Source organism: Acipenser ruthenus, chromosome 2, assembly GCF_902713425.1.
Source record: "Acipenser ruthenus chromosome 2, fAciRut3.2 maternal haplotype, whole genome shotgun sequence".
Taxonomy (NCBI): domain Eukaryota; kingdom Metazoa; phylum Chordata; class Actinopteri; order Acipenseriformes; family Acipenseridae; genus Acipenser; species Acipenser ruthenus.
In genome coordinates this window covers 105,048,790-105,076,704 of record NC_081190.1, presented here as the reverse complement: position 1 = coordinate 105,076,704, position 27,915 = coordinate 105,048,790, and the positions used below count along the sequence as shown (strand labels likewise).

The 27,915-nt window shown below is 39.9% G+C and overlaps 1 protein-coding gene across 1 annotated transcript in view; it reads right to left on the bottom strand.

Moving 5' to 3' along the window:
• Window positions 1-27,915, bottom strand: part of LOC117408740 (janus kinase and microtubule-interacting protein 1-like) — a 111,730-nt gene that overhangs the window by 42,458 nt on the left and 41,357 nt on the right. The window contains exons 2-7 of the mRNA XM_059005327.1: window positions 25,227-25,375; window positions 16,262-16,756; window positions 6,513-6,722; window positions 5,555-5,674; window positions 4,317-4,463; window positions 1,396-1,542 (exon numbers count right to left, since the gene is read on the bottom strand). Coding sequence (XP_058861310.1) covers window positions 1,396-1,542; window positions 4,317-4,463; window positions 5,555-5,674; window positions 6,513-6,722; window positions 16,262-16,756; window positions 25,227-25,375 — 1,268 coding nt within the window. The remainder of the gene's footprint in view (window positions 1-1,395; window positions 1,543-4,316; window positions 4,464-5,554; window positions 5,675-6,512; window positions 6,723-16,261; window positions 16,757-25,226; window positions 25,376-27,915) is intronic.

Sequence of the window (27,915 nt, the reverse complement as noted above, 5' to 3'; positions counted from 1 at the left end):
GATGGCCCAAGTCTTGAGGACTTTAACCCACATCCTTATATTGAGCATTGGATCTTTTCAGCCAAGGGAACTAGACTCCTACAAGGACACACTGCACCCACCCAAACCAAGTCTGTGTCAGAAGAGACTCCTACAGACTTTGTTTCTGATTATAGTATTCACAGTGATGATGAATTTAAAGTGTTTATATTTTACACTTAAATTTGCAAAACAGTATATTTTTTTCCTTACGTATCTACAAAAAAATAAAATGCTGGAGATTGTCTCGTTTGTTTAAAAGAAATTTGGAATTATTTTATTTTGTACTTAAAACTAAATGTAAAAATTGAATAGCATTTAGTAATGCTCTAATCCTTTTTAAGAGGCTTATCCAGACTTAACATTTTATTTTCACTTGATTTATAATTTAAGGTGCACTTTATTTGATTTATTTTATTTATTTTAGCATGCATACTTTCTCCTAGCCATAGGGCAAAAAGTTTCACATGACAAATATTTGAGTGTTGAAACATTATAAAAAAAAAAAATAAAAAAAAAATAACATTATATCTTATGTACTTGGAGTGCTTGTTTCTTTTCTTAACCTTTTACCACCTTACAGTTGTATCTGTCTAGATATTTTTAATGGTGCATTAAATGGAAATGTTTATTTAATGAAACATGTGGGCAACTAAAATTTGTGGTGGGCTACCATAGTTTACCTTTTGGTAGCTCACTGGACTACCACACATAGTTGTGATTTGTCCACCCCTAATTATATATATATATATATGAGAGCGAGAGAGAGAGAGAGAGAGAGAGAGTGCGAGAGAGAGAGACCCCCCCCCCCCACCGCCCCCAAAACTGTATCTGTCTATCAAGCTAAAAAAAAAAAAAAAGTACCGGTATATGACTATTAAATATTCCACTCTTAGATATGTGTGCGATCGAACAAGACATTCATTATAAATGTTCGCTAGCTTTGTTATATTACAATGATTACATTTCAATATACTTTGCATCTGTAAACTATCTTCACTTAAAAACATTTACATGGGTCAATGCGCTTACGTTCACACGTGCTGATTAAGGGAAGAGAATTGCAACTTTTTTTTTTTTTTTTAAATAAATATAGATACTGTAGGTATAGGTTACTGAGAAAGTAAAACACAAATGTAAGGGAAAGAGGGAGAAGTCTCTCAGAACAAATGACCACATTTTAGACATCACTGACTTTTAATTATTACGGTGGTAGCATTTATTTTATTAAAAGGAGAGTAAAAAAAAACTTTGCAAACGCCACACCTGTGTATAAATGGAAATAAATGGAAAACAAATGCTTATGTGGACTGCCATTCCTCCATTAATATTCCAGAAGTGGGATGTGAAATTTGTTTTATTAAGCAATAGGCTTACCATGGATAAGTCATCTATCACATTCTGCTGCTCTATGACCTGCAGCTTGAGGAATTCCACTTCCTGCTCCTCGTGGGTCTGGTTCAGATCATTCAGAGAGCTTGGTCTCCTCAGAGCAGTTTGAGTCTGCGTGTGACATTTTTCTTTCTGCAAAATAAGGGAGAAAATTGGTGGGGAAAAAAAATGTCTGTTTAACAAGCACAAAAATACTGACGTGGTGTGCAGTTAAACATGTTTTGTTGAATTTATGAATTCAGTTTTGACTTCTTTCACTGGAGTTTTGGTTGTATCAATAGTAGCTAAATGGTTATTGATATTGGTATTATTTTTTAAATAAAAGATAGTGGTTCCAGCTTAAACTGTACATCCTGTTGTAGAAAAAGATTAGCATACTTGCCGATTTTGATAATTTGGCTGCTATTATTTTGGTTTTAGAAGTTCAGTAGGGTGTGTTCAGTAGGGTATGTCTTCGGCTTTAAAAGTATTTTCCGTTATCAATCAAATACATCAGTGTATCATTGTCTGATGCACCAGTGATTAAACTGTCTCGTTTGAAGCGAGGAGTTTAAGAACATAAGAAAGGTTACAAACGAGAGGAGGCTATTTGACCCATCTTGCTCGTTTGGTTGTTAGCAGCTTATTGATCCCAGAATCTCAGGGTGTCGGCTTCAACAACATTACTGGGGTGTTGGTTCCAGACTCCCACAATTCTCTGTGTAAAAAAGTGCCTCCTATTTTCTGTTCTGAATGCCCCTTTATCTAACCTCCACTTGTGACCCCTGGTCCTTGTTTCTATTTTCAGGTCCTCCTCTGCTGACCTGGGACTCTCCAGCACTGCTCTTGCCTGGTTCTCTGCTTTTTCCTCAGCAACATATGCAGAATTCACCTCTTCCTCACCAACTATTCCATAGCCCTGGTACTACCCTGCCTAGACTACTGCAACTCTCTCCTGGCTGGCCCCCCTGCGTCCACCACCCGTCCACTCCAGCTCATCCAAAACTCTGCTGCTCGCCTTGTCTTTTCCCTTCCTCGTTTCTCCCACTCTACACCGCTGCTCCGCTCCCTCCACTGCCTCACTATCGTCACTCACATCCAATTCAAAACCTTTGTTCTTGGCTATCGCTGTCTCGACCTTTCTGCCCCCTCCTACCTCAAGACTATTAAGTCTCCCTACACCCCCTCTGGGCACCTCTTCCACAGGCAGATTAGCTGTATCCCCCTTGCGCTCCCCCTGCCTCCAGAGCCCACTCCTTCTCCACCTACCCGGCGCCTACCCAAGATGCACCTGTTCAAACAGCATCTGTAAACCTCACAACTCTCGACTATACTGGACAATATGGCACCCTAGATAAGGGTGTCCTGCTAAGAAATAAATAATAATAATAATAATAATAATAATAATAATAATAATAATAATAATAATAATAATAATAATAATAATAATAATAATAATAATAAATAATTTCTGGCAGTTTAGGAACTCAATTTAAAATATATTTATTGGCAAGGAAACATTTATAAAAGCTGACATTGCCCTTTAGATGTGCAATCATTTTTGTAGGCAGTTATTAACAGCAGGTGTCCCTAAAAGATTTCCATCAGAAAAAATTTAAATGAAAAAATGAGGCTTCAAATTCCAGTCACTTGACCTGATGCCAACCCAAATTAAATCAACATATTCATTCAGAAAGAAGAATTGAAGTCAGCACCCCTGTGTTGGCGAGCGTGCATACCTTATTAGGTCTAATTGTATTTGATACGTATCAGAACACAGGCTTTATTGAATTTTAACGCAAACAAGTTCCTCTCCCAAAGCATGACCTCACTTTTAAATCATTTACCCATAACTGCTACCACATGTACTCTGCAGTGATTTAACCTGGAAAATAAAATGATTTAATCTGGAAAATAAAGTGTGTTTAAAACCTTAGAAAAGTCAAAGATATTAAACATCAATTATTCACACCAAATGGGGTAATAAAGACCAGGCCTATAAACAAAAGAAAAAGTGCACATTTAAAATACATTCTCTGTCATTTAAGAGGGTTATATGACCAATGGAAATAAAATGCTGATTAAGCGGTTATTTCAACAAAAATAAGCTAATCATTTTCTGCCTGTTACTGATTTAAAAATACTAACAAACAAGGTTAATTTAAAATGGGAAAAGTTACACGCTTGTAAAACATGTTTCTTTGATGCAATTCATTTCCAGTATACGTTCATAGCATTTACTCTAGTCTTTAATGGACTGTTCCTATTAATGTTGAAAAAATGAAACAAACAAGTTGCTGGGGTTTAAGATGGTCTAACCTATCTAGCTCCACTAATGGATACAGTGTCCTGCATAAATTACAGTATCAATTTGTCTTTGGCTCCAGACAAAGTTTTATAACCTACCGTTGCTACACTTCCCTTAATGAGGAACATAAAACATCTAGGAAAACAAAATTCTACTGAAAACAAAAACAAAACACGTTTTACAGTACATAGATGTTGTTTGAGATGAATTTTATCGTTATTATGTACAAACCCAGTGTCTCTTTTTCTACAACCTTAATGCTATTCACTGTACCACTATATTACATTTAGCTGGATGTAGCATTCTCATTAATGATGTGTACTTCTGACCATTACTAATACTGTAGGTGGTGTTCAAATAACACTCTTGATTGCTGTGTACGTTTGGATCCATTACTAAACCATCCCTGTAATGAAGTTTCTCTGGAATACTCTTTTTGACTGGTGGGTATTATTAGTCCATTGCTAAAGTCTATCTCTTTATGACCGTATGGATTGCCTTCTTCACTATTCAACGTGTGGTTCCAACCTGTTCCCAAAACGGGGAAAAGAAAAACACAAAACGAAACAAACAAAACCAACCCTCTTAACGTGTCGGTCCACATTTCATTGTCACTCACCATTTTAGCATGTTCCTGCGCCAGATTCTTGAACTTCTCCTCCACGCGCTGTAGAGACTGCAGAAGGTCTTCGTTCTTCTTGGACAGCCTCTTGCTCTTTTCAAACAGCGGCTTCATCTGACTCTCCGTCTCTCGAACCCGCTTCAGCTAAAACAAACAAAATAACAGCCGATTTAAAAGGTAAGAAATGTGCTTCATTCACTAGGCTGTTCTATACAAAGTACTCAAAGCAGGACACTGAAATTCAGTATGCCATAGAAGGCAGCACTACATTACTTTATCCCAGGTGAAGCCAGTTTTTCCATGTGTTGCTATGTGTGAATCAGTAAAAAAGTTTTGGTTGGTAAACATTTGAGCCTCATTTTAACAGTATTTTTAGTTACATTATTAACCAAGTTTTAGCTAGTCCTTTGTTGTTTGTTGGTGTGATAAGATGCAACCCCAATAGAATTAAGTTAGAAACTAGGGGGTTCGGGTAAACGTATGGGGTGACAAACATCCATTTCCATGCAATTTCGATCCATGTCAAATCTGAGCACAGGCATTCCGAATTGCCATTAGGAAATACATAAATAAATCATAAATAAATAATTTTAAAATGTAGAAAAAAAAATGTGTTTAACAAAATATTTATGCAGCCAGAGTAAATCAGACTTCTAGTTAGTGCTGATGCAGAAGTCTGAATTTATGAATCTAAAAACACCAGTGGGTAGTACATAATACATATTTGCATATTTAGCATTCAGCTTCCAGGCTCTCTGGACAGACTTCAAATCAGTGACACTTCAGATTTAATGACAACATCTAGATGCTTTACCTCTTCCCCTTGCTGGTAGGTCGCATTATCTAAATGTAACCGTTGACCCAATCAACATGAATGAGGCTACATGACCTCAACCCATGCAGAAATTCTCCCTGTTCAATGTAAAGTGTAATCTGCACGTAATATTTTACAGATGGTTTTAAATAAAACCCCACTAAATGTTTATACAATGATACATACGGTTTATTACTTGTGGCAGCTGGGACATCATGACAAGTATGATATTAAAATGGAGTTTACACGCATAAGGGAACTGTATGAGCTCAATGAAACGGCACTACAAACATATACTCTGAAAATAAAATACCACAGACATAAATCGATCCATTAGTTGTTGAAAAAGTTCTAATTGTCTATGTTTATTTCATTCATTGTTTCCAATAGTGCCAAAACAACTCCACTTATGTTCCCTTACCAGCTCGTTCCTTTCATCAGCCAGCAGTGTATTCCTGTCCTCCAGTTTGCGAATCACTGCATTCAGTTCTGCGATTTTCAACTGAAACCTCCGCAGATCTCGGTCATCCAGCTGCTGTTCCTGGATCATAGAACCAGCAGAAAAATACATGCACTTGATATAAGTTGTCATTAGTGCATTGCATAGCTAGTTTATTTATCTTTTTTTGACAGCAATGACTTGTTTGCGGCTGTAAGCCTCCGTCTGTGTGTAACAAATTCAATGAAAACCTCAAAACAACATAAAAAAAGCAAAGTTAAATGTTAGCCCTCATTCTTTTCATCAGGAGTTGATATACTGCATACATTCAGTAATCTGTCAGGGTCTCCTTGAGGCTTTTACTATCTCATTCCCTAAAAATCTACAACAGCAACATCATCCATATAGTCTGAGACCACCTAGAGTACAGTGTACAAACCACAACCACAGTGCCCTTTGTTATATAGTGACCTATTGAACCACAGAACTGGTAATAAGGCAACACTATTCCAAGTGTCATTCTCATTAAAAGGCAGCACACACAGCGCAGTCTCTTAATTACAGTATGGCTTGCAACTACCCCATTATAACTCGAGAGCACTGCATTACACTGCCGTAAGGTTATTATCTATAGGGGAATAGAAGAGAGCTGGCAAAATGTTGTGAATAGCAGCTTTATTTTGTCACAACAATCAATAGCTTTATTACCACACACTTCCCAGGTGGTGCTGAATCCATCTGGACAGCCTGCTCAAACCCTTCTTAGAAGCAAATTTCTAGAAGCAATTACTGCAACACACTCAAGGGCCCTTTACAGTTCAGTGATGAAGACACTGTACGTTCTCATAGCTTTACATTTTTATCTATTTTAAAAGCTATAGCTGCTCTCATCCCGAGGCTTCTCTGCTGCAGCAGCTCGCTGTGGTGCTGTGTGTCTCACCTGGCTCAGTATAAAGTCTGCAGAGTCTCCCAGCACCGGAGGAAGCTCTCGCTTGGGGCTGCCGTGACGTCGCTCAGCCTCCTTCACCTGCATCAGCTGCTCATCCAGAGCCTCCTTCTGCAGAAGCAGCTTCTGAGAGTACCCGGCCTGAACACCAAGCTCCTTCTCCAAGGCCAGAATCATCCTTTCCTTGCTTTTGATCTCATCCATCTACAGAAAAACAAGGGACAGAAAATGCTATTAAGCACAAAGATTCTAATCACGATTGGAAGGAACATCAAGCACATGCTCCACTGAACCGCTGGATAACATCATTTTAATTGACAAAGCAATAATGTATTTCTAAAGTTGCAGGTTTCAGGTGATTTAACTGCCTAAGAACTCAACCAAATATACAAAACTATTAAAACGTGCAGTAAAATGTTACATGCTTTTCATTTATTTAGGAAGAAGGGGGTATAATTAACTGATCTAAATGCTGGCAGATCTAAATAACGGCACTGTTTAAATAATCATTAAAGTGCTGTGTGGACCGGCTTGGTTTCAGCCTGCCACGAGCGCCTACGGTTGGTTGTTCTGTAAGCTGGCTCACAATATGTAATTTATTTATTTTTATAACATCTATAAATATCAAGAAACAAGCGGCTATAAGCAGATACTGTTTAATGAACTAAATTTATCAGGTAAGTTTTTTTTTTTTTTTTCTCATTATTACTGCTAATAATGGAATGGAGAACTATTTTATTTATAAATATTTATTTTGAGAAAATAAAAAAAAATTGAGAGTAGTGTCCATTATTGCTTATAAAAGGTCCCTCAGGTCATAGAATAACAATATATATATATAAATATTTTTACACATGTATCTCTAAGCAGAATACATAATAATAAAATAATATTTAAGTACTTCATAACGTTCTCCAGAGTGTTCTGGAAAAAATGACATCAATTCCAAGATGCTACTGTTAAAAATAGTTTTTTTTGTGAATTTTCATAGGAAGAGAAAAATACTGCCAAAAAAAAAAAGGTCCTGGGGGAGCATCCCACGGAAAACTAACTAAAGACAACTGTGTGTATGCTGTATGACACTGATGCTCAGATTTTCCTCTCCTTCCCCACCTCTGACTCCACCATCCCCTCCCATATCTCTACCTGTCTGTCTGCTATTTCCTCCTGGATACACTCGCATCACCTCAAACTCAACCTCTCTAAATCTGACCTCCTTTTCTTTCCCTCCTCCTCCTCCCCCTCCTCTGACCTCTCTATCTCTGTTCCTCTGGAATCTACCACACTCTCTCCCTCTTCCTCCGCTAAGAACCTCAGAGTCACCCTGGACCCCTGTCTCTCTTATTCCCAGCACATCTCCACTCTGGCACGCACTTGACGATTCTTCCTGAGCAACATCCGAAGAATCCGACCCTTCCTCACCAACTACGCCAACCAGCTCCTGGTCCAGGCCTTTGTACTCTCCCGCCTAGACTACTGCAACTCCCTCCTGGCTGGCCTCCCTGCGTCCACCACCCGTCCGCTCCAGCTCATCCAGAACTCCGCTCCCCGCCTGGTGTTTTCTCTGCCTCGCTTTTTCCACGCAACTCCACTACTCCGCTCACTCCACTGGCTCCCGATCACCGCTCGCATCCAGTTCAAGACTCTTGTACTAGCCTACAGATGCCTTGATCAGACTGCACCCAGCTACCTCCAGACCCTCATCTCTCCCTACACCCCCACTTGACCTCTCCGCTCCGCCTGCACTAGAAGACTGACTCTACCTCCTCTACGCTCCCCTGCCTCCAGAGCCTGCTCCTTCTCCACCCTCGCTCCGCAGTGGTGGCATGACCTTCCTACAGATGTCAGGACTGCCCAGTCCCTGACCACATTCCGGCGCCTCCTCAAGACTCACCTCTTCAGACAGCACCTGTAGAACTCCTCTGTTTTTCCCTCTGGACACTTATCACCCTTCCTTAAATGCGCTTTACTTGCTCTTATCTGCCCCCTATTTTACTGCATTTAATCCTGTACTTCAGAGTACTGTAAACTGCCAAGTGTTTAATCTGTAGTATTTTGTATTTAATCATATCCTGATGTAACTATCACTGACACTTTTATCTGCTGTATTATTGAATTGTATTTTGTCACACTTGTACTTGCTTGAACCAAGTCATTGTACTTATCTTGCTCTTAATTGTATTATTACTTGTACTGTGATACTTGAAATGTATTTGCTTACGATTGTAAGTCACCCTGGATAAGGGCGTCTGCTAAGAAATAAATAATAATAATAAACTGAAAAAGGTAGATTAGTGAAATTAATACATTATTAATGTAATTGAGTGCATCTGTGGATCTTTTTCTAATCACTATGTTCTTCCCATTCAGTTTTCCCCGTTTGTCTTGATATTAGGTCTTGTTTCTGTACAAATGATTTGTACACCACCTTTTATTTTTTCATTAGAGATTAACTTTTCCTTACAGTAATAGTGGGAAAACTAAAACCAGGTTACAGAAAACAAATTTGAACAAAACAAATTAAAACACAAAAAAAAAAAAAAACAGTAAAGAAAAACACAGCCCCATATATCTTGATTTAGTTGAATAACATGATAAAGCATCAAACCATTTTAATATGCCGTGAACTGCCTTGGAACCATATTCATGCTTTTGCTATCGACACACATTAACTGGCAAAAGCCAGCAGGTACACAAGCAAGGACTGGAAAACATATAGCAATGACAGACCCCCCAGTCCCTTAAACGCTCGGCACACAATACACAGCATGTCTACAGAGCTCATACAATGCTGCAGCTCTGATAGCAGAGGTCACTGCACTCTCACCACTGTTCCCATCCATGCTGAGAAAACGTACAGTGGCAGTCCCACAGCTCACTAAAACCAAACCTTTGAACAACATGTTTAAAAAAAAAACAACAAAAAACAACAGTAAATAGGGAATAACCGATAGACTGTAAGCATGCTGCTCCAACAGTGGAAGTCTCAGATACTGTAGTTACAGAACAGGCTTTTGTCAGCAGTTGGTAGGTACTGTGAACAAGGAAATTTCCCAGCACATGTATTTTTATTTGATCCCCCCCTCCCAGATCTCACAGGCTTTCATATCGCATATTCGCTTACCTCAAATCCTCAGCTGAATTAGCATGTCCAATACAGCAATATTTTTTTTTCTTTCCTTAAATTCTTTTCTTGACATATTTTTTTCAGTTAAAGGTGTTCTCTTGGGTTTTCATTTCCATGATCAGTTACTGTGAATATTTCCCTCCCTGTCCCAAATGTCTTTTTTCTTTAATATTCTCAGGTGAGTCTTCTTAGAACAGCAGCGACAGAAACAAAATGGTCACCTTTTCCCTGCTGGATGAATAGCCTGTTAACTTCTGGCAAATGGTTTCGAGTATACGCAAGTCCAGCTCAGCTGTACTCCAAGAAACCTCCATAGCATTGTTTTGATATTTGCAAAATCCTCTATAGGTGATTAATTTCAAAAGTAGGCCTGTGCCTAGTTTTGTATTTTCTTCATTCAAGCCTTGAAGGCCATTTCCATTTAAGGTTACAAATGAATGACCAAATAATTACCAAGTTCACAGTGTCAGTCCTGTCTGCATCTGCAGTGAGGAGCTGTAGCTGAGTGCAATAAACTGAATGTATTTTTAAAATAAAATAACAAAAATGCAACAGAATAGTGCGTGCATTCCATTGGCATTGCTGTGCTAATTAAATCTCAATCACGCTTTTAAATTGTATCACAGGACCCGAGGATGCATGTCAAATGTATTCAGAGTCGTCGCCGATAAGATTATTCCTTAGGCCTTTATGCGTCTTCAATTTTTCACCCCTGAAATCAGTATGAAATAAATTATACATGAGCTGTCCTACATCATCCATACAAAAATGTCTGTCACTTTCAACTGAAAAGAACCATGTTTTTTTTTTTTGTTGTTTTTTTTTTTAAACTAACTTACCCCCCCCCCCGAGTTCAAATCCTGAAGGAATTCTGCCCAATATTGCACCAGAAACCATTACATTTGTCCATGATCTATGGCTATCTGTCTTATTTTGATTACACTCTGAAAACATGTTTAAAAAAAAAAAAAAAAAAAAAAACAACATACGACAACATGCTATGGTAACCATAGAAACAGAGCCCTTCCACTGGCTTTGGAAAAGAAAAAAAAAAAAGAGGATACCAATTTTCTGCCAGAAGGAATGTTTTTCACAGAACTCCAGACTGGAAGCCGTGAGGCTAAAGGGAAATATAACTGGCTTCTAAAAACCTTCCTTTGTTATGTGTAGAAGGCTGCATATTACATATTTGTAGTAGTACCAGTAGTCGTGTTTATACTGTATGTTATTTGCAATAAGCATCTTTAACCAAAAATATATTGTATCATTATGCCTACCTCTACTGTACACTATTACATAAAACTGTATGTGTAGTGTGCAATAAAGGCATGTCTCTTTCTTCAAATTTCACAACTGGAACAAGCGAGACAGGATAATTGTAAATTCAATTGTAAATTTCCAGTATATCATGCAAGTCTGACATACCGGCAGTCAGACGGACAAACAGATAAACAAACAGCTTCCGTACACCCCAGATTAACATACACTGAATAACCTGTGCTAAAAAAGTTTTAATTTCAATTGGAAAAGCAAGTTATGTGGTTATAAATGCAAGACTTGAAAGTGTGCCATTTTCATTTATTTCACGGAAAATGTATAAACCACTTAGCATTTTCAGCAGCTTGAAGATAATACATATTCAGTGTAATACATATTCATGTTTAATCAATCTGTTCCCTAAATTGCTGTGCTATTTATTCAATCTCATTATTTTGCACATAACCATGCTTCCCATGTAAGGGCCTTGTGGCAGCATGGCTGGGTGGATAGAGACTCAGAGACAATTAATGTGAGATTTCTTCAAAGGGATATTCAAAAGGATGAACAAAAAGTGCTATTAGTGGCTTAGTAAGCACCAAATCTGGCTATCGGCTTACTCATATCTTGGAATAACCTACAGTAGTAGTAATATTGAGTAACAAAAATGTATTTTCTACAATTGGCTGAAGGATTATCACAAAAAAGCACCATCACCACTTCATAGTGCACCTCATTATTGATACAAGTATTGGAGTACTTTTTTCATATTCAGCGCAGCAGTTCAGATTTAGCTATACTGAGTATCAAAAGAAACTTATCACTATTATAACACATTTATTTTTTTAAAAAAATAAGGTATATAAATGATGGACATTGACAAAATGTTTTTGGTGTCTTTTTAATCACTCAATCATTCATCCTCGACCATGACTCGTTTGAGTGACTATGACTGAAGCATATGCACTTAATCACCTAATGAGTGAGACAGTTGATTGGACACTGGATATGGAGTGATTTCAGCTGTTGAATTGCAAGCTTGAATAAAAGCAATAAAGAAAATCACAGAAAAAAAACAATATGTCACGTCTGTCAAGAGAGGAGTGCCTTCATGCAATCGGCATGTTGGAGGCTGGACTAGGGCAGCGTACTGTGGCTCGCTGTCTTGGGTGCTCACAGCCAGCAATTTCAAACCTGGCGAGACGGTATAACCAGACACACTCTGTCAATGACAGGCCACAAACTGGGAGCCAAGAGTCACAACACCTGCCCAAGATCGACAGATCATTTTGCAGCACCTTCGTGATGTCAATTGTTAAATCAGCACAATAAAAAGTCACTGCACCTGCTCTAAAACAGTTTGTCATTTTTCAATCACATCTAGTGAATTTTACCCAAATATAAAAAAGTGATAAGTTTCTTTTGATGCTCAAATATAAGTGATACGTTTCTTTTGATGCTCAGTATATTTTTAAACTGGATCTCATTTTAGAATCTGTATCACAAATAAACTACTTTTCCCAACACTTACTTCCCGTTTCATAAATTGCCCATTATAAGAATAGAATTCTGCTTGAAAGTTCTTGGAGTGCCGTGTTTCTTTCCAGGATAATGTCCACAGACAATCCCACTCTCTGCCATGGGGGGCTTGTTGGTTATTTAGTGGACTCACAGTACTCCAATAACTTTCATGGAGTATCCTTTAAATGTTTATACACACAAAAACACACAGACTTGTTCAACTGTGTTTAAGGTTTCTAGTATTGTAATAATTGCATGCTGGCAATAAAAATGTGCATTATAAATATCATATGGGAGATAGTGGAATTGAAGAAGGGAACTATGAAAAACACCTAGGAGTTTATGTTGACTCAGAAATGTCTTCATCTAGACAATGTGGGGAAGCTATAAAAAAGGCTAACAAGATGCTCGGATATATTGTGAGAAGTGTTGAATTTAAATCAAGGGAAGTAATGTTAAAACTCTACAATGCATTAGTAAGACCTCACCTAGAATATTGTGTTCAGTTCTGGTCACCTCGTTACAAAAAGGATATTGCTGCTCTAGAAAGAGTGCAAAGAAGAGCAACCAGAATTATCCCAGGTTTAAAAGGCATGTCGTATGCAGACAGGCTAAAAGAATTGAATCTATTCAGTCTTGAACAAAGAAGACTACGCGGCGATCTGATTCAAACATTCAAAATCCTAAAAGGTATAGACAATGTCAACCCGGGGGACTTCTTTGACTTGAAAAAAAGAAAAAAGGACCAGGGGTCATAAATGGAGATTAGATAAAGGGGCATTCAGAACAGAAAATAGGAGGCACTTTTTTACACAGAGAATTGTGAGGGTCTGGAACCAACTCCCCAGTAATGTTGTTGAAGCTGACACCCTGGGATCCTTCAAGAAGCTGCTTGATGAGATTCTGGGATCAATAAGCTACTAACAACCAAACGAGCAAGATGGGCTGAATGGCCTCCTCTCGTTTGTAAACTTTCTTATGTTCTTATGCTCTTAATTACACCGACAGATGACACAAAACGTTTATTCAATTTGACTAGGTTTGTAATAGCTTCATATTTTATGGATGTATTCAACTACTCCGCAGTTCAGTTTGGAATGTATATGGGCCAATCAGAAGTGGCATGCCTCTTAAGCGGTTGGCCAATTTCACTTAATGGAGGTCTGGCTACAGCTGCGACATCTACAGCAGTAATCTGGTTAAAGCATGTATTTCAAATGGTCTGAAATTGGTGGATGGTGTACAGCAGTGGTCGGCAATTAAATTTGACGGTAGCTAAATGACACACGGGCAGCCGCCAAGCGGGCCACTTGCAATACCTGCCCCCCGCCGCCCCAAAAATGTGTTGCAGCTTGGCACAAGGCATACCGGCTCGTCAATGAACATAAACTGGTCAAGTCGGTTGAAAACACACAAAAAAGAAAAAAAGAAGTAACAATTGTGATAGTATGTCTTTGTAACCTCCAAATAAATATGGGATTTCACAGTACCTTATCAGCCAATAGAGCAGTGAGTGAGTCAGATATCCATGTTGAACCTTAGGAAAGAAGTATACAGTAATTGGCATAGACAGCTTATTCCAGCTGACTGGAGGAATGACGGGTAACTGATGTGAATCTTGTACATATAGAAAGAACCAACTAAAGAGTTACACTGCTACTTCTAATCTCGAGTCACATATTTACTTGAGCTTGCTAGTTTCTCTTCATGCTTTTTCTTTTAAATGTATTATGCCTGTCCCATTGAGAGTCGTGCTCAGGCCATAAGAAATCATTACAAGCTCTACTTTACAAAACAGTTTGCTCCACTGATCCGAAGCAGCTTCCATGCAAGGCTGACCCCTTGTGGTAATTTAGAATACAAAATTTGAATTTCTCCACGGCTGAGGGGAGATTGTTGACATTAAAATAGCTGCAAAACCCATTTTAGGAATACTGCTACTTACAAATGTGTCAATTTTATAAAAGATGAAAACAAAAAAAATAACACCTTTAATCGAAGTAATGCAAACATGTGCTGTATCAGAGCACACCATCTGCCTCACATGCTTGTAAAAAACAATTTGGGGTTTTATATTATACTGGCTCAACTCAAGTACATAGCAATTATTTTAGCCAACCTAATTTCACTGTCCGTCTCCATCTCTCTATTCTCGTGCAAGCCTCTTTTGCATGCTGGGTTTCAGTGGGTTTTACAGCATACCCTCCTCTATCAGAAAAAAAGGAATTGTTTCCTATTGCTTCCAAATGTTTCTGCATACAGCACAGGGGCCACTCTCCTGGCTGGCATGAAGGATTGCTTCCCTGCAGGAAGGAAAAACAGCAAGCCAGCCATGCAGAGACACTCAGCCAACAGCTCACTGCTGGGCAGGGCGCTTGCATGCACTGATTGGGAGGAAGCCAAGCCAGTGCCCTTCTCTCTGTAGGACTCCCAACGCCAGCCCTTCTCCACAGTGACAAATTATCCCAGTTTTGAATCATTGTTGTCTATTTTTTGCCTTCAGCATTTTAGCTGCACTATTCAATGGTATTGCCCACTTACAACATAGTAATACAAATCCATTTGACCCTATTTCCCTTTTTTCAGCATTTCTACTGTAAAGAATATTAATGACTTCTTATAACACTGCAGATAGACAATCAAAATAAATAATGTGGAAGTCACCAACAAAGAAAAAAAAAGTCACAATACTGTCACTATTAAATACACCGACATACATGAAGATGAATATTGTGAGAAATACTCCTGCTGTCAGCAAATGCCTTTATTAAAGTTAAGTCAATATTTTAGATCTAAGCAGTGCTACATAGTGAATCTAAATAACACCCTGATTTACCATAATTTGAAATGCCAATAAATCAGACATTTCTTCCAATGGGATTCTCAAGAAACATTAGATGTCAAAGCGTTGCTCTATAGAAACTGGAAATCAATTCTTACGGCCTTTAAACTACAGGGATGGAAACAAGACTCCCATTGCATAGCAGTTTAATCCATTCCTGGTTTTACTATGAAGTTTAATAAGATGTACCTGAGCTTGTCATCTATAGACTGTGGGCAATCAAGCTCGTAGTAAAACCTGGGATGGGTGAAAGTCTTACTTCCTCTCCAGAACTAAATAACAAATAGTAAATGTAAACGTTCTGTAACGGCCCTTCGCAAATTCAGATTGTAATATTTCTGTTTTTATTTGATTTGTAAGTCAGACAGCAAAATAAAGATACAGGACTTTTCAGTGTCACTGTTTGCAGAAGCTGGGTCTGGCTCCCTTGCTGGATGCTGTACCACCTGGAGCAGGCACTGCAGGGCAGCAGAGTTGTACACAAAACACCTGCTCCACTGTCGCCTTGCAGCAAAGGAACAGCTGCCTGTTCATGTCTTACAGCATTAGCTTGTGGAGAAATGCAGCACTATGAACACAGGAAGCGCACAGTTAAGAGTTAAAAATAAAATTCAATTAATTATAAAGATTTTTTTTTTTTTCCTGCAAAAGTATAAGCAGAACAGTGAATATGATTAAAAACAACTAAAAACATGCATGAAACTAAATACAAAAGCAGCATTAACAAGATAATCAACTTTGATAACTGCTCATCTTTATAATTGGAGAAACAACATAATTTAGCCTTCTGTGTTTGCAGGTTATTGCTTTTGGCTTGGTGCATGTTATGTGTATTTAAAACCGATTACAAAATCAATTCTGATGTTGGCTGTTATACTATCACCACATTCAGGGAGGGCTGGTAGTCACCATGTGACACAGGGGGATGGTGAATGAATGCTTTAGATCAGGGTTGAAAACCCAGTGATGGAAACCTCTCCTGAAGGATTAACTCACCAGCCGGCGGATGTCCTTCTCGCAGTCCCGCTTTATCCGGTTCGTCTCCTCCTGATGGGACTGGTAGGCCGTCCTCAGGTCGGCAGCTTTGGCTTTATCCGCCTGCATGATGTTATTCAAAGTCTCCTCTACCTGCTTCTTGGCCGACCTCAGTTCCAGGTTCTCCTGCTGCAGTTTGGTGCGCTCGCTGTCGAAGGTGCGACGGGCCTCCTCCCGGGCCTCGCTCAGCAGGGCCGTCTTCACCTTGTCGGCCGCCCCGTCCCGCAGCACGTTGACCAGGGACTGCATGCGGTGGAGCTCGCTGTCCCGGATCTTGATGACGCGGGTCAGCTCCTGTTCGTGCTGCTTGATCAGGACCTCCCGCACTGCCTGCAGGTCCTTCATCTTCTCCTCGTGGAGTTTGGCCTTTAAGTCCGTCACCAGGACTGTGTGCTTGTGCTGCTCCAGCTCTCGGTTTTGCTTGGCCTCCTGCAGCTTCTCCCTCAGCTTGGCTACCTGGAGAAGTTATATATCAATAAAAAGTTATGTTAATAAAATACATATGCCCTTGTCAAGGATAAAAACATACTACAGTGTGTGTTTGCACATGACGCTCACACAAATCAAAGGTTACTATAGTAAACATCACATTAAATTGTGAATATTTACCTGCATTGTTTAAAGTTTGTGAAACAAATAGGAGATATTTGTTTTGCCGCTGCAAGCGAGTCATGTAACATATATATGAAACGTACAAAAACTTACATTTGCAGCTGTAGAATTCATGTGGGATTTAAATGTATTGGTATTAATACATTGGAGAGTTAGCTGGACTCCTTTCTGAATTATTGCATTCATATTTTCAGTCAGGGTATATGATAAGGGGAGGCCGTTGATTGGTCAACAACAGAAAAGGAATGGAGAGAGAGTTTAACTTTCCTGGTGAATTCACCTAGGAAGTGCAATTGGAACATACTACGACAATTGAGAATCTAAGCAAAATGAGAAAATGCCCTAGTCTGCCATGTATGCAAATGAATGTGGTCAAGTGACACTATGTGCGACTATTCAGCAACAATCATGGTAAAGAAGGATACCCGATTTCACAAGCAGCATGAAAATGTAACTGGCTCGTCCCTCAACACAGTGGCTGCACTGACCAAATGTGTGTTCCTGGAATGTAGTGCAATTACAGATGCTAACATACATTAAAAATACAGCAAATGAATGCTTTTCAATATTTGTTTTATCACAGCAGCACACGTATGAAATAACCATTACACTACATCGGCTACATGTATTGTGGGGTTAAATTGAACCTCTGTGTCTGATTTGTTAAAAATTTCACTCACCAATTCAAAAAAAGTAAACTTAAAAAGAAAACAGCAAGGTTTATTAATATCAACTACCTGTGTCAAACCTGCTACAGCAGAACTGTTATTAAGCAGTTCAAACTGCAGCCTCTGCTCCCTGGTCTCTCATAAGCCAGAACTAAAAACAACACTGGTGCAGCTCCACAGGCAATGGGTGTTTGTGACACAGCATGGAACGTTGATTTCTCCGAACACGGCACTTGAAAATGTATACATCTCCACAAGGATCAATTAATTGCAATGCTTACTGAAACTTTTGGTCTAGATAAAAGAGTTCTTCAAAGATGTGCAGACAGTACATGTTCAGATCTACACAGGCCTACTCACTTGGAGATACCACTAAGGAATGCTTCTAATGTGAACTCCCTTTTTACAAACTGCAAAAAGAAATCTGCTGTACAATCCATTAACACTGTACAGGGAGAGAAAAAGAAGAACAAAAAAGCCATGTACAGCTGCAGTTTCCATGTTAATTTTTCACAAAACACATTTGATTTTGCTGCCACAGCAAATACAGACCTTCAAGAATTCAGCAAAGGTCAAAGTTACCCTTTCTCGGTTGCCAGAGCTGTATTGGACATCTTACTGTGGCAAGACACAGAGGAAGAGATGCTTACTGATTGTGTATGCGCCAGTCGGAGACAAACCCATCAATAAGTCGATAAATAACCTGCTTGCACATTATACACGACAGACTGTCAGCCTGCACAGACAGTGGTCAACACTGCAGCACTGAAAAGAAAATAAGAATGCCCTTTATCACAAACTTACTGACAATAAAAAAATATATATAAATGCATCATTAGAAAGACATTGCTGTGGGCCTCCAATTCAAGGATACTAAAGACTTTAAGGATTTGGGCAAAGAGTTATGTTTTGTTCTTATTTAAAAATAAAACATACTGAAACCAGACAGTTATTGATTATGTTAAAAGGTGGCTTTAAAATTCGGCATTGAAGGAACCATATTCTAGAGCAGTTGAGTTCTCAGAAAATAATGAGGGGGTTGAAACGTTCTGATGTGACGTCAATGCAGTCTTGTTACAGTTCAACGCACAAAACACCGTATATTAGGGTAGTAAATACAAGTATTTGATTAAAATAAATGGTTTCCTAAGCCATCAGTTATATTTTAGTCAGGTAGGCTACATGGTTACAGTAAAACAATTTTAGAACAGATAAATTCATTTGAAAACTAAACTGGGCTTGAACCTGCTCCCAATAAAAGTGCATCCGCCTCAGTTTTGCAACATATTTTTATTGTCAGTCAAGGGCCTCTGTACATATGAGAGGAAAATTTGCTTCCAAATAGGTTTTTGAAACTCAAAATGAATTGCCATTGATTGGTACTCAATTGTAAAAGGGAGGGACGGGTAACTGTTCTTTTGAAATCAATTCATTAATAAATAGGTGTGTTTTGATTTGGTTAATACTGCACCTGCCAACAAATACTTCTTAAAGTTAATTACTCAGAACATTGGAGCATCCGCACTCCCCGAGTGCCTGTAGCTGTCTTGAACATGCTGGTTTTTATAGTTACATTTTTAAATAACCTGAGGCAACCATTTTGGTAGAGTTACAAGAAAAAAAAACGCAATTACAAGTATTCAACAGGAGCTTTTCAGTCCTGTACTGATGTTACAAAACAAATGACTTCAGGAACTTGATCCTTTTACTTCCGAGCAATTAGAATAAATCATTTTACATTACAACAATTTTTTAACATCAAGTACACCCCCATATATAATGCAATTCACAGTCTTGTGTAACATGCAAGGCCTGTCTAATACCCTATCAAAAACACTACTATACAGTAAGGTATAACCAGAACATAAAATATTCTAAAAAAAAAAGAGTGTGTGGGGGCTCCAGAATGGTGCATCCAGTAAAGGTGCTCCACGTGGAGTGCAGGATGCGCTCTATAGTCTGGACATCGCGAGTTCAAGTCAAGGCTATTCCACAACTGACCGTGGACGGGAGCTCCCAGGGGGCGGCGCATAATTGGCCGAGCGCCACCCGGGGGGAGGGAGGGTTAGGTCGGCCAGGGTGTCCTCGGCTCACCGCGCACCAGCGACCCCTGTAGGCTGGCCCGGCGCCTGCGAGCTTGCCTGTAAGCTGCCCGAGAGCTGCGTTGTCCTCCGACGCTGTAGTTCTTGGGTGGCTGCGTGATGAGTCTGTAGTGTGAAAAAAAGCGGTCGGCTGACGGCACACCCTTCGGAGGATAGTGTGTGTTCGTCTTCGCCCACTCGAGTCAGCGCAGGGGTGGTAGCGGTGAGCTGAGCTTAAAAAAATAATTGGCCATTCTAAATTAAAAAAAAAAACAACAACTGTAACCTGCCATCAGCGATAACAGGCATGCCAAATTTATGTTTAATAAACTGCCTGGGGTCAACCTCACTAAATGTTAAACACTGAACTTTTTATTTTTTGCAGAAATAGTCCTGATATGCCTCAGTATAGTGTAACAGGAAAAATAAAACATTTTGCAGGGGTCACTATTCTTAAAAGAAGAGTCATACCCCTGTTGTCTCAATACATCTCTCAAACATGTCTAACCTACAAGTACAGAAGATACACCAGAGTGTAACCATTAAACACTCTGCCCCAAGTAGACATGAGAAATAACACTTGAAAAGGTGCCAGGTTAGCGCTCCTTTAAAGCTAAAACCAGAGGGTCTGCCAGTTTTCATCAATATCCAGTATTTCATTAGCAACCGATGCCTCTACAACATGCACATCACTATTTCATGCAATATGGTTGGCACCCAACAATATCCTTTTACAGAGTATCAGCTGTAGTTATTTCTGATTACCATCTATTTATTCCACCATTCTGTTATTCATATTTTCCACAATTTCTGTGGGGAAGAATCATCACCAGTTTGCCAAAACTGAATGGAAAGTGAAAACACCTCTTCTGCGGTCATACTAATCTGGAGGGGTTTTTTTTCTAGTCACTTGTTATTTTTTCCCGAAGACATTTGTTTTAGTTGACTGTACACACACACACACACACTCAGACACTCACACACACACACACACACACACACACACACACACACTCACTCACTCACTCACTCACACATTCTGTTAACACTAAAGTAGTACAAGTACAGTAACAACTAAATGTGATTAGTGTAATGACATTTTATTTTGTTTAGAGAGCTCTTCAGTATAAATGAGACTGGGACCTAAATAAACAGGTGCTGGCCAAGTAGATCCAGTAGTATTCTAGTATCTGTTTTTAACTGGTCTGGCCTAAGTAATGTAAATGTCATTGTGACGGGGTGCCCACCCCTTGTGTATATTTTATGTGACTATTGTTTTCATTTGTATTATTTTATTGCGTATGTGTATTGTGTTTATGTGCGGACGGACGAAAGCCGTCCAACATTATTATTTATTATTTGAGACCGGTGAAAAGCCTGGAGCCTTAATGAGGTAATTTATTAATGGGTAATTAAGGCCCCAGTCACAGAGTTCATAGTTGTTGTTGAGAATCGGAGAATAAAAGGTACTCGTTCTAAAGTAAACATGCATTACTGTTTATTTTTTGTTGTGTTTTGGCCAATGTGCCCATTTCTTTGTGTATGTTTTGCTTAAATCTTTATTTTTGTATTTATTAAATATGAGAGCAAAAGCGCAGTTTTGCTCCATACAACCTGTGTTTATGTTTAATTTCCTGGTCTGATGTCACCACCCACACACCACACAAAGCCATCTGTGACAGGCATGCATTTACTACTCTTCATCCCTGAAATGTAGTAGCCTGCTCCATTACTTGCCAGCAGAGATGAGGTCAAAGGAATTCCATTCAATGTACAGTCAGTTGCCATGGTACCGGTACTGTAAATATCTGTCATTTTGTTCCAGATCTAAACATACTCATGGCACCTCTTCTATTCTGAGCATTCATTTCACAAGCCTTTGCCAAACTGCTGATTGCTTTCTTTAAGGTGGAAGTAATTCAAACTAGTCATAAATGAGTATAGAACACTGTTAGCAAATAATTACTTACATAAGATATAAACAGATGTTCTCATGATGTTTTCTGTAGCTTGAATTGATACAGTAGTTATACAGACGTGCTCAAATTTGTTGGTACCCCTCCACAAAAAACGAAGAATGCACAATTTTCTCTGAAATAACTTGAAACTGACAAAAGTAATTGGCATCCACCATTGTTTATTCCATATTTAATAGAAATCAGACTTTGCTTTTGATTTTTTATTCAACATAATATTGTAAATAATAAAACAAATGAAAATGGCATGGACAAAAATGATGGGACCGTTAACCTAATATTTTGTTGCACAACCTTTAGAGGCAATCACTGCAATCAAACGTTTTCTGTAGCTCTCAATGAGACTTCTGCACCTGTTAACAGGTAGTTTGGCCCACTCTTCCTGAGCAAACTGCTCCAGCTGTCTCAAGTTTGATGGATGCCTTCTCCAGACTGCAAGTTTCAGCTCTTTACATAGATGTTCGATAGGATTCAGATCAGGACTCATAGAAGGCCACTTCAGAATAGTCCAATGTTTTGTTCTTATCCATTCTTGGGTGCTTTTAGCTGTGTGTTTTGGGTCATTATCCTGTTGGAGGACCCATGACCTGCGACTGAGACAGAGCTTTCTGACACTGGGCAGTACGTTTCGCTCCAGAATGCCTTGATAGTCTTGAGATTTCATTGTGCCCTGCACAGATTCAAGGCACCCTGTGCCAGGCACAGCAAAGCAGCCCCAAAACATAACCGAGCCTCTTCCATGTTTCACTGTAGGTATGGTGTTCTTTTCTTTGAAAGCTTCATTTTTTCATCTGTAAACATAGAGCTGATGTGACTTGCCAAAAAGCTCCAGGAGACTACACGCTGCTCCCACCTCCATCGCCTCCATCGCCAGGAGACTACACGCTGCACCCACCTTCACCGGCAGGAGCAGAGCAGTCGGAGCTGCCTCTGCCTCCGCCACCTTCACCGGCAGGAGCAGAGCAGCAGGAGCTGCCTCTACCTCCGCCACCTCCACCGCCAGAAGCAGAGCAGCAGGAGCTGCCTCTGCCTCCATCACCATCAGGGGGAGAGGAGCAGGAGCTGCCTCTCCCTTCACTAGAAGGACCAGGACTAGATGCTGGCGGTCCTCAGCAGCCCTTGCATAGGCTGCTGAGGGAAGCACGGGGAAGAACCGCCCGGCCGCAGAGGCCGAGAAGAGGGCCAACACCCGCACCCCAGCTTGTCCCGACTTCCTGCCTCGCTTCGCCCAAGGATGCTTGCCACACTTCGCCCAAGGATGCTTGCCACACTTCGCCCAAGGATGCCTGTCTGGCAGGCTGCCTGTCGCGCCGCATCGCCTGGGGCTGCCTGTCGCGCCGCATCGCCTGGGGCTGCCTGTCGCGCCGCATCGCCTGGGGCTGCCAGCCGCTCCGCATCGCCTGGGGTTGCCAGCCGCTCCGCATCGCCTGGGGTTGCCTGTCGCTCCGCATCGCCTGGGGTTGCCAGCCGCTCCGCATCGCCTGGGGTTGCCAGCCGCTCCGCATCGCCTGGGGTTGCCAGCCGCTCCGCATCGCATCAGGAAGTACTGTGGCCGGAACCCCGAAAAGCTGCCGGCCACGAAAAAGGTGGGGGAGGTCAGGAGACCTGCTCGCACTGCAGCAGTTTCGCTGCCGGAAGTACTGTGGTCGGAGCCCCACCAAAGGGAGCTACCGGCTACAAAGACAGGGGGAGAGGTCAGGAGACCACTTTCCCCAGCAGCAGTTTCGCTGCAGGAGTGGACCAGCATGCTGTCAGCCGTGCCACTACCAGCAGGGGTGCTAACAGCATTGCCAGCCATGGGCCCACTGAAGCCTCCCTTCCCAGCCCGAGACTTTGTCCTGGACTGCTGAGTTTTTAAGGGGGGAGGTGGCCGTTGAGGCCATGTGTGCTGCGCACGAGGGGGGGTATATGTGGCAATGTGCCCCGCCCCTGTGTGCATGTGTGTGTTATATGGTGTATGTTGCATGTGTTAATGTTGGTGTATAGAGATTGGTACACGGGATATAAACGGGTCTGTGTTTCACGTGTGATTTAAATTGTATATTTGTATTTAGGCACGGGATTGCACATCACTGCACGTGCATTTAAAGTATAGTATGTGAGCACAGGGTTGCACAGAATTAATTCACGTGCTGGGATTCAAGTGAATAATTAATTAGTAATTGAATCCCAGCACAACAGTATATATAGATGCACATTTCTTTCACTCGGGGTTGGGTGATCGAGAGTGGAGAACGGGAGAGAGAGAGAGAGGAGTTAAAATAAGTAAAAGAAAAGTAAATATAAGTGTTGTACTCACCGTGTTTGTTTGTCTCCGTGCACCGTTTGTTAAGTGTTAGTTAGTTTTGTTTGTCTATTTATTTTGGCGTAAGTGCTGTGTCCTGTTTTGTGTTTGTGTTTGTTTGTTCAACCTTTTTATTTTCTGTTCTGTTTATTAAATGCTGAGCGAAACCATTCGCTCAGCTCCACCAAACCACACCTCTCTGTCGTTTTATTTCCTGCTTCTGGTCTGACGCCACCCACTCTGGCCGTCTTTGTGACAGTCCCTATACAGTAATAGGTGCAGAGAAGAAACATGGAGCTAATTAACTACAACAAATATACAGCTCAATAAAACTGAAGAATACAGGCCACTGAGGTGAAACATTTCAGCTGACAATCCGTGGAAACGGGCAGATTTTAATACCTCAACAGCTGAACACTGTTTATCTCCACTGCAGGCTTGTTGCAGATGTATGAGACAGAAAGAATCATTATTGATTCACTGAAACCAGCTGCAAAATTCTCTTTTATAACCACACAGCTCCAGATGAAATTGAACTCAAATTGAATCCACAGAAATGAGTGTGTTCTGTGAAATGAATGTTATTACTGCTGTGTTCAACGTGACTAAGTCATATAATTCAATAATAATAAAACTATACTGCAGAAGCTAAGGTTATTCTACTGAAACATGACACTGCACTTTCTTTACTACAAGAAAGTAATGTTTGTTTGTTTTTCTGGCAAGTAAAAATCACAAAACTGAGAAATGCTGGTCACGCTGTAGATATTTTATATTTTAAATGTGCAGGGCATTTTCAGGCATTATAAAAAAAAAAGAAAAGAAAAAAGAAAAAAAAAAGAAGAATCTTCATTGTATACCGAGAATTTCCCACTCATGATATGGAGGTCTTCAACAAGCCTCTTGACACAACATGTCTAAGGGATCTAGCCCTCAGTACATAACCTTCATATCACAAGGTATTATTAGCCAATGCAGGATCGTTATTTCCCCTGAGATGGTCCAATACACAGTCTGAGATGGGTTAATCTACAGCAAGGCTCATTTTATTCACAATCTGTTTACATTTCTGAGATATCATTACAACCAGTCACCACTGTTTTGTAGCATAACATACATGGATATGTTGTGCGTGTGGTGTCTCTTATTAAATAAGAGTGTGCAGTTTGGGTGAGACCATGGCAAAGCGAGGCTGTTTAAAAATATCAAAAATGACATTCTAAATTTTGATTATAAAGGAATTAATAAGTAATCAACATACACAGAGCGTTTCCGGTGGATTGCTCTGCAGAAAGAGGCACATACCTTGCCTTTCTCTTGCTGGAGCTCAATCTGAATCTCTGTCAGTTTAGTTCTCAGTTCTTCATTGGCAGACTGTAGGGCGTCTATCAGGGCCTCAGGCTTTTCCCCCTTCCCGCGGCTTCTCTTTGACATCTTTGCTGAAGTTCTCAGTTCTGCAATAACCCAGAATCAAATTCGTCTGTCATAAAGGAATCATGGTCTCAGCAAAAGTGTACTTCACAGAGCTTTCAGCCCTTATCAGCAACAGCTGATTCTTGTTTGTTCTGTAAGAGAGTGCAACAGAGACAGGACAACAATGTCACCATTTATCAGTGTGTTAAAACATTGTTTGATCACAACAGCAAATCAAAGGAGAATTAATGCCTATCGACTAGAGATCCTCTACACAGGAACAGAACCTATTGTGTGGTATCCAGATAACCAGGCTTCAACCAAGCGTCTCAAAAAACGTAAGAAAAAACAGAGAACAGATAGACAGATTCACATAATGTTAATAACAATAACTATCTAAAAACAAACTACTCTCCATTTCATTACAATTCACTACGCAGTTCTGTGGATATACATCAAATAAAGCCTTTGGCATATGCCAACAAACAGTACCACAGGAAGGTTAATATATATTTTAAACTAACTTCAGGGAAGAGAAAATGTTGTGACATTTAAACAGTAGCTACATTAATAAGTTCACTGCGCGTATTTTCTCTGCATGCAAATGTGTCCTCATGACATGAAACAAATCACCAGATATGGTGAGCAATAGATTCTCTGCAGCCAGCCACTTACAGTCAGTGCATCCCAAGGGGCTCCGAAATATAACAGGAGTGCATTGTATGGAGATGGATTTGCCTTTCCTTAAATCTAGAAAACACTTTGATATTTATGAATTCAATTTATTATTATTATTTATTATTATTATTACTATTATTAATTTCTTATCAGACGCCCTTATCCAGGGCAAACAAACAGAGTATGATTAAAACTGAGGCAAATTTTGATTTTGTAGAACGTTTGCATTCATGTGGAAACATTTAGGTCTATATTATAAACTCCTGCAATAAAAAAAGGAATACAATAAAACCTAATCTGCTAAACATTATTCCAGTAACATCTTTAAAAGTACCTTTAAACAAACCTAGCCCCATTTCACTCCTGTGTGATTGACCTCTGAGTAGTAGGGATCTGATGAACATCTTTATTTCAAGTTTAAAAATAGATTACTGGGCTACATAATAACAAACCATAACTAAACAAATGTACAACATTTGTTAGCTGGTTGTTAACAGTTAATAAAAAGGGTGCTTTACAAATAAGCATGACAAAAAAATAAATAATAATAATTCAGTTCAAGATCAATACAGTACATAACAATTTAAAAAAACAAGTTTGGTTTGAACTATTTATAACCACCATTATACAAGGAAATAAAAAAAAAACATTCTCTTTAGTTTTCACTGGTAAAAGGCACAGAATACCCACTATTCTGAAAAGTGAAAGCCTCATGTAAAACGTTTACCTTTTTGTTGGTCTTCACTGGACAGGTTTAGCTACAGTATGCTCAGTGCAGGCACATGCCCCACAACTACCCCCATCCCCCAGAAAAGAGAACTCTCCATGGATATCCATGGATCCAAATCCAGTAAAACTCCCCAGTACAATCTGAACGGGTCTGCTCTCCACTGAAATGCCTGGCTCTGATTAGACAACGAATGCCTGAATGACCAGTATTCATACGCGAATAAAGCTTCTTAAATGCTAATGATAAAGGAAACATATTAAGAAATTCCATAACTAAGACTAATCAGTCTGAAGGGATCCATGTTTGGATAGAGGGAGAAGGGGTCATTTATAAGCATTTCAATATTGATATAAAGGCTGCTAAATCAGTCACACTTAAATAATGTAATTTAGCACAACAGCAAATTAGATGATTCCATTTAAACCCATTTCCATCCAATTAGAGTTATTTGGAATTATACAACCTGCCCAGGACTTGCAGACAGGCTTGTTCTGGGCATTAGCTAGAGAGCACCTTCAAATAAATCATTCATACCGTTTAACCAACACAAAAGGACTGTGCTGTATAACTGGAAAAAAGAGAAAAGAATTCAGAAAAGAGAATCAACAATTGATGTAGAATGATCATTTATTGGTTTAACCCTTTGCGGTCCTATGTCGGACCAGGTCCAACATTACAATTTTCCCTTCCCGGTCCGATGTCAGACCCTGTCCGACATCATCAAAAATACATAAAACACAGGTCTCTAGTCATTTTTTTCTCCGCAAAAAGCCGAGAAAACCATTTAATGGCCGAGTGAGACCAATAGGAGCCCCAAAAAAAAAGGGGCGGATCTGAGCAATACATATAGCCCCGGCACCACAGAGATAACACGGACATAAACAAACAAGATAGCTGCTTCTGCATCCAGCTGCCCCTATGCCGGCAGAATATGTAATATCTAAAACAAAATGTTAAACTAACTAACTAATGCCGGCAGGCAGGAAAAGTGACTTATGGGCTACCTTCTCCCAAAAAGACAAGGCCACCTCTATCTTCACCACCTCGCAGAATACACCACATGGCGCTCAGGTAAGGAAAAAAACCCTACTCAAAACGGTAGGGGGAAACCTTAGGGAATCCATGGCCATGCGTAACCCTTCCTCCAGGCTCCAAAAGAAGAAGAGAAAAAAA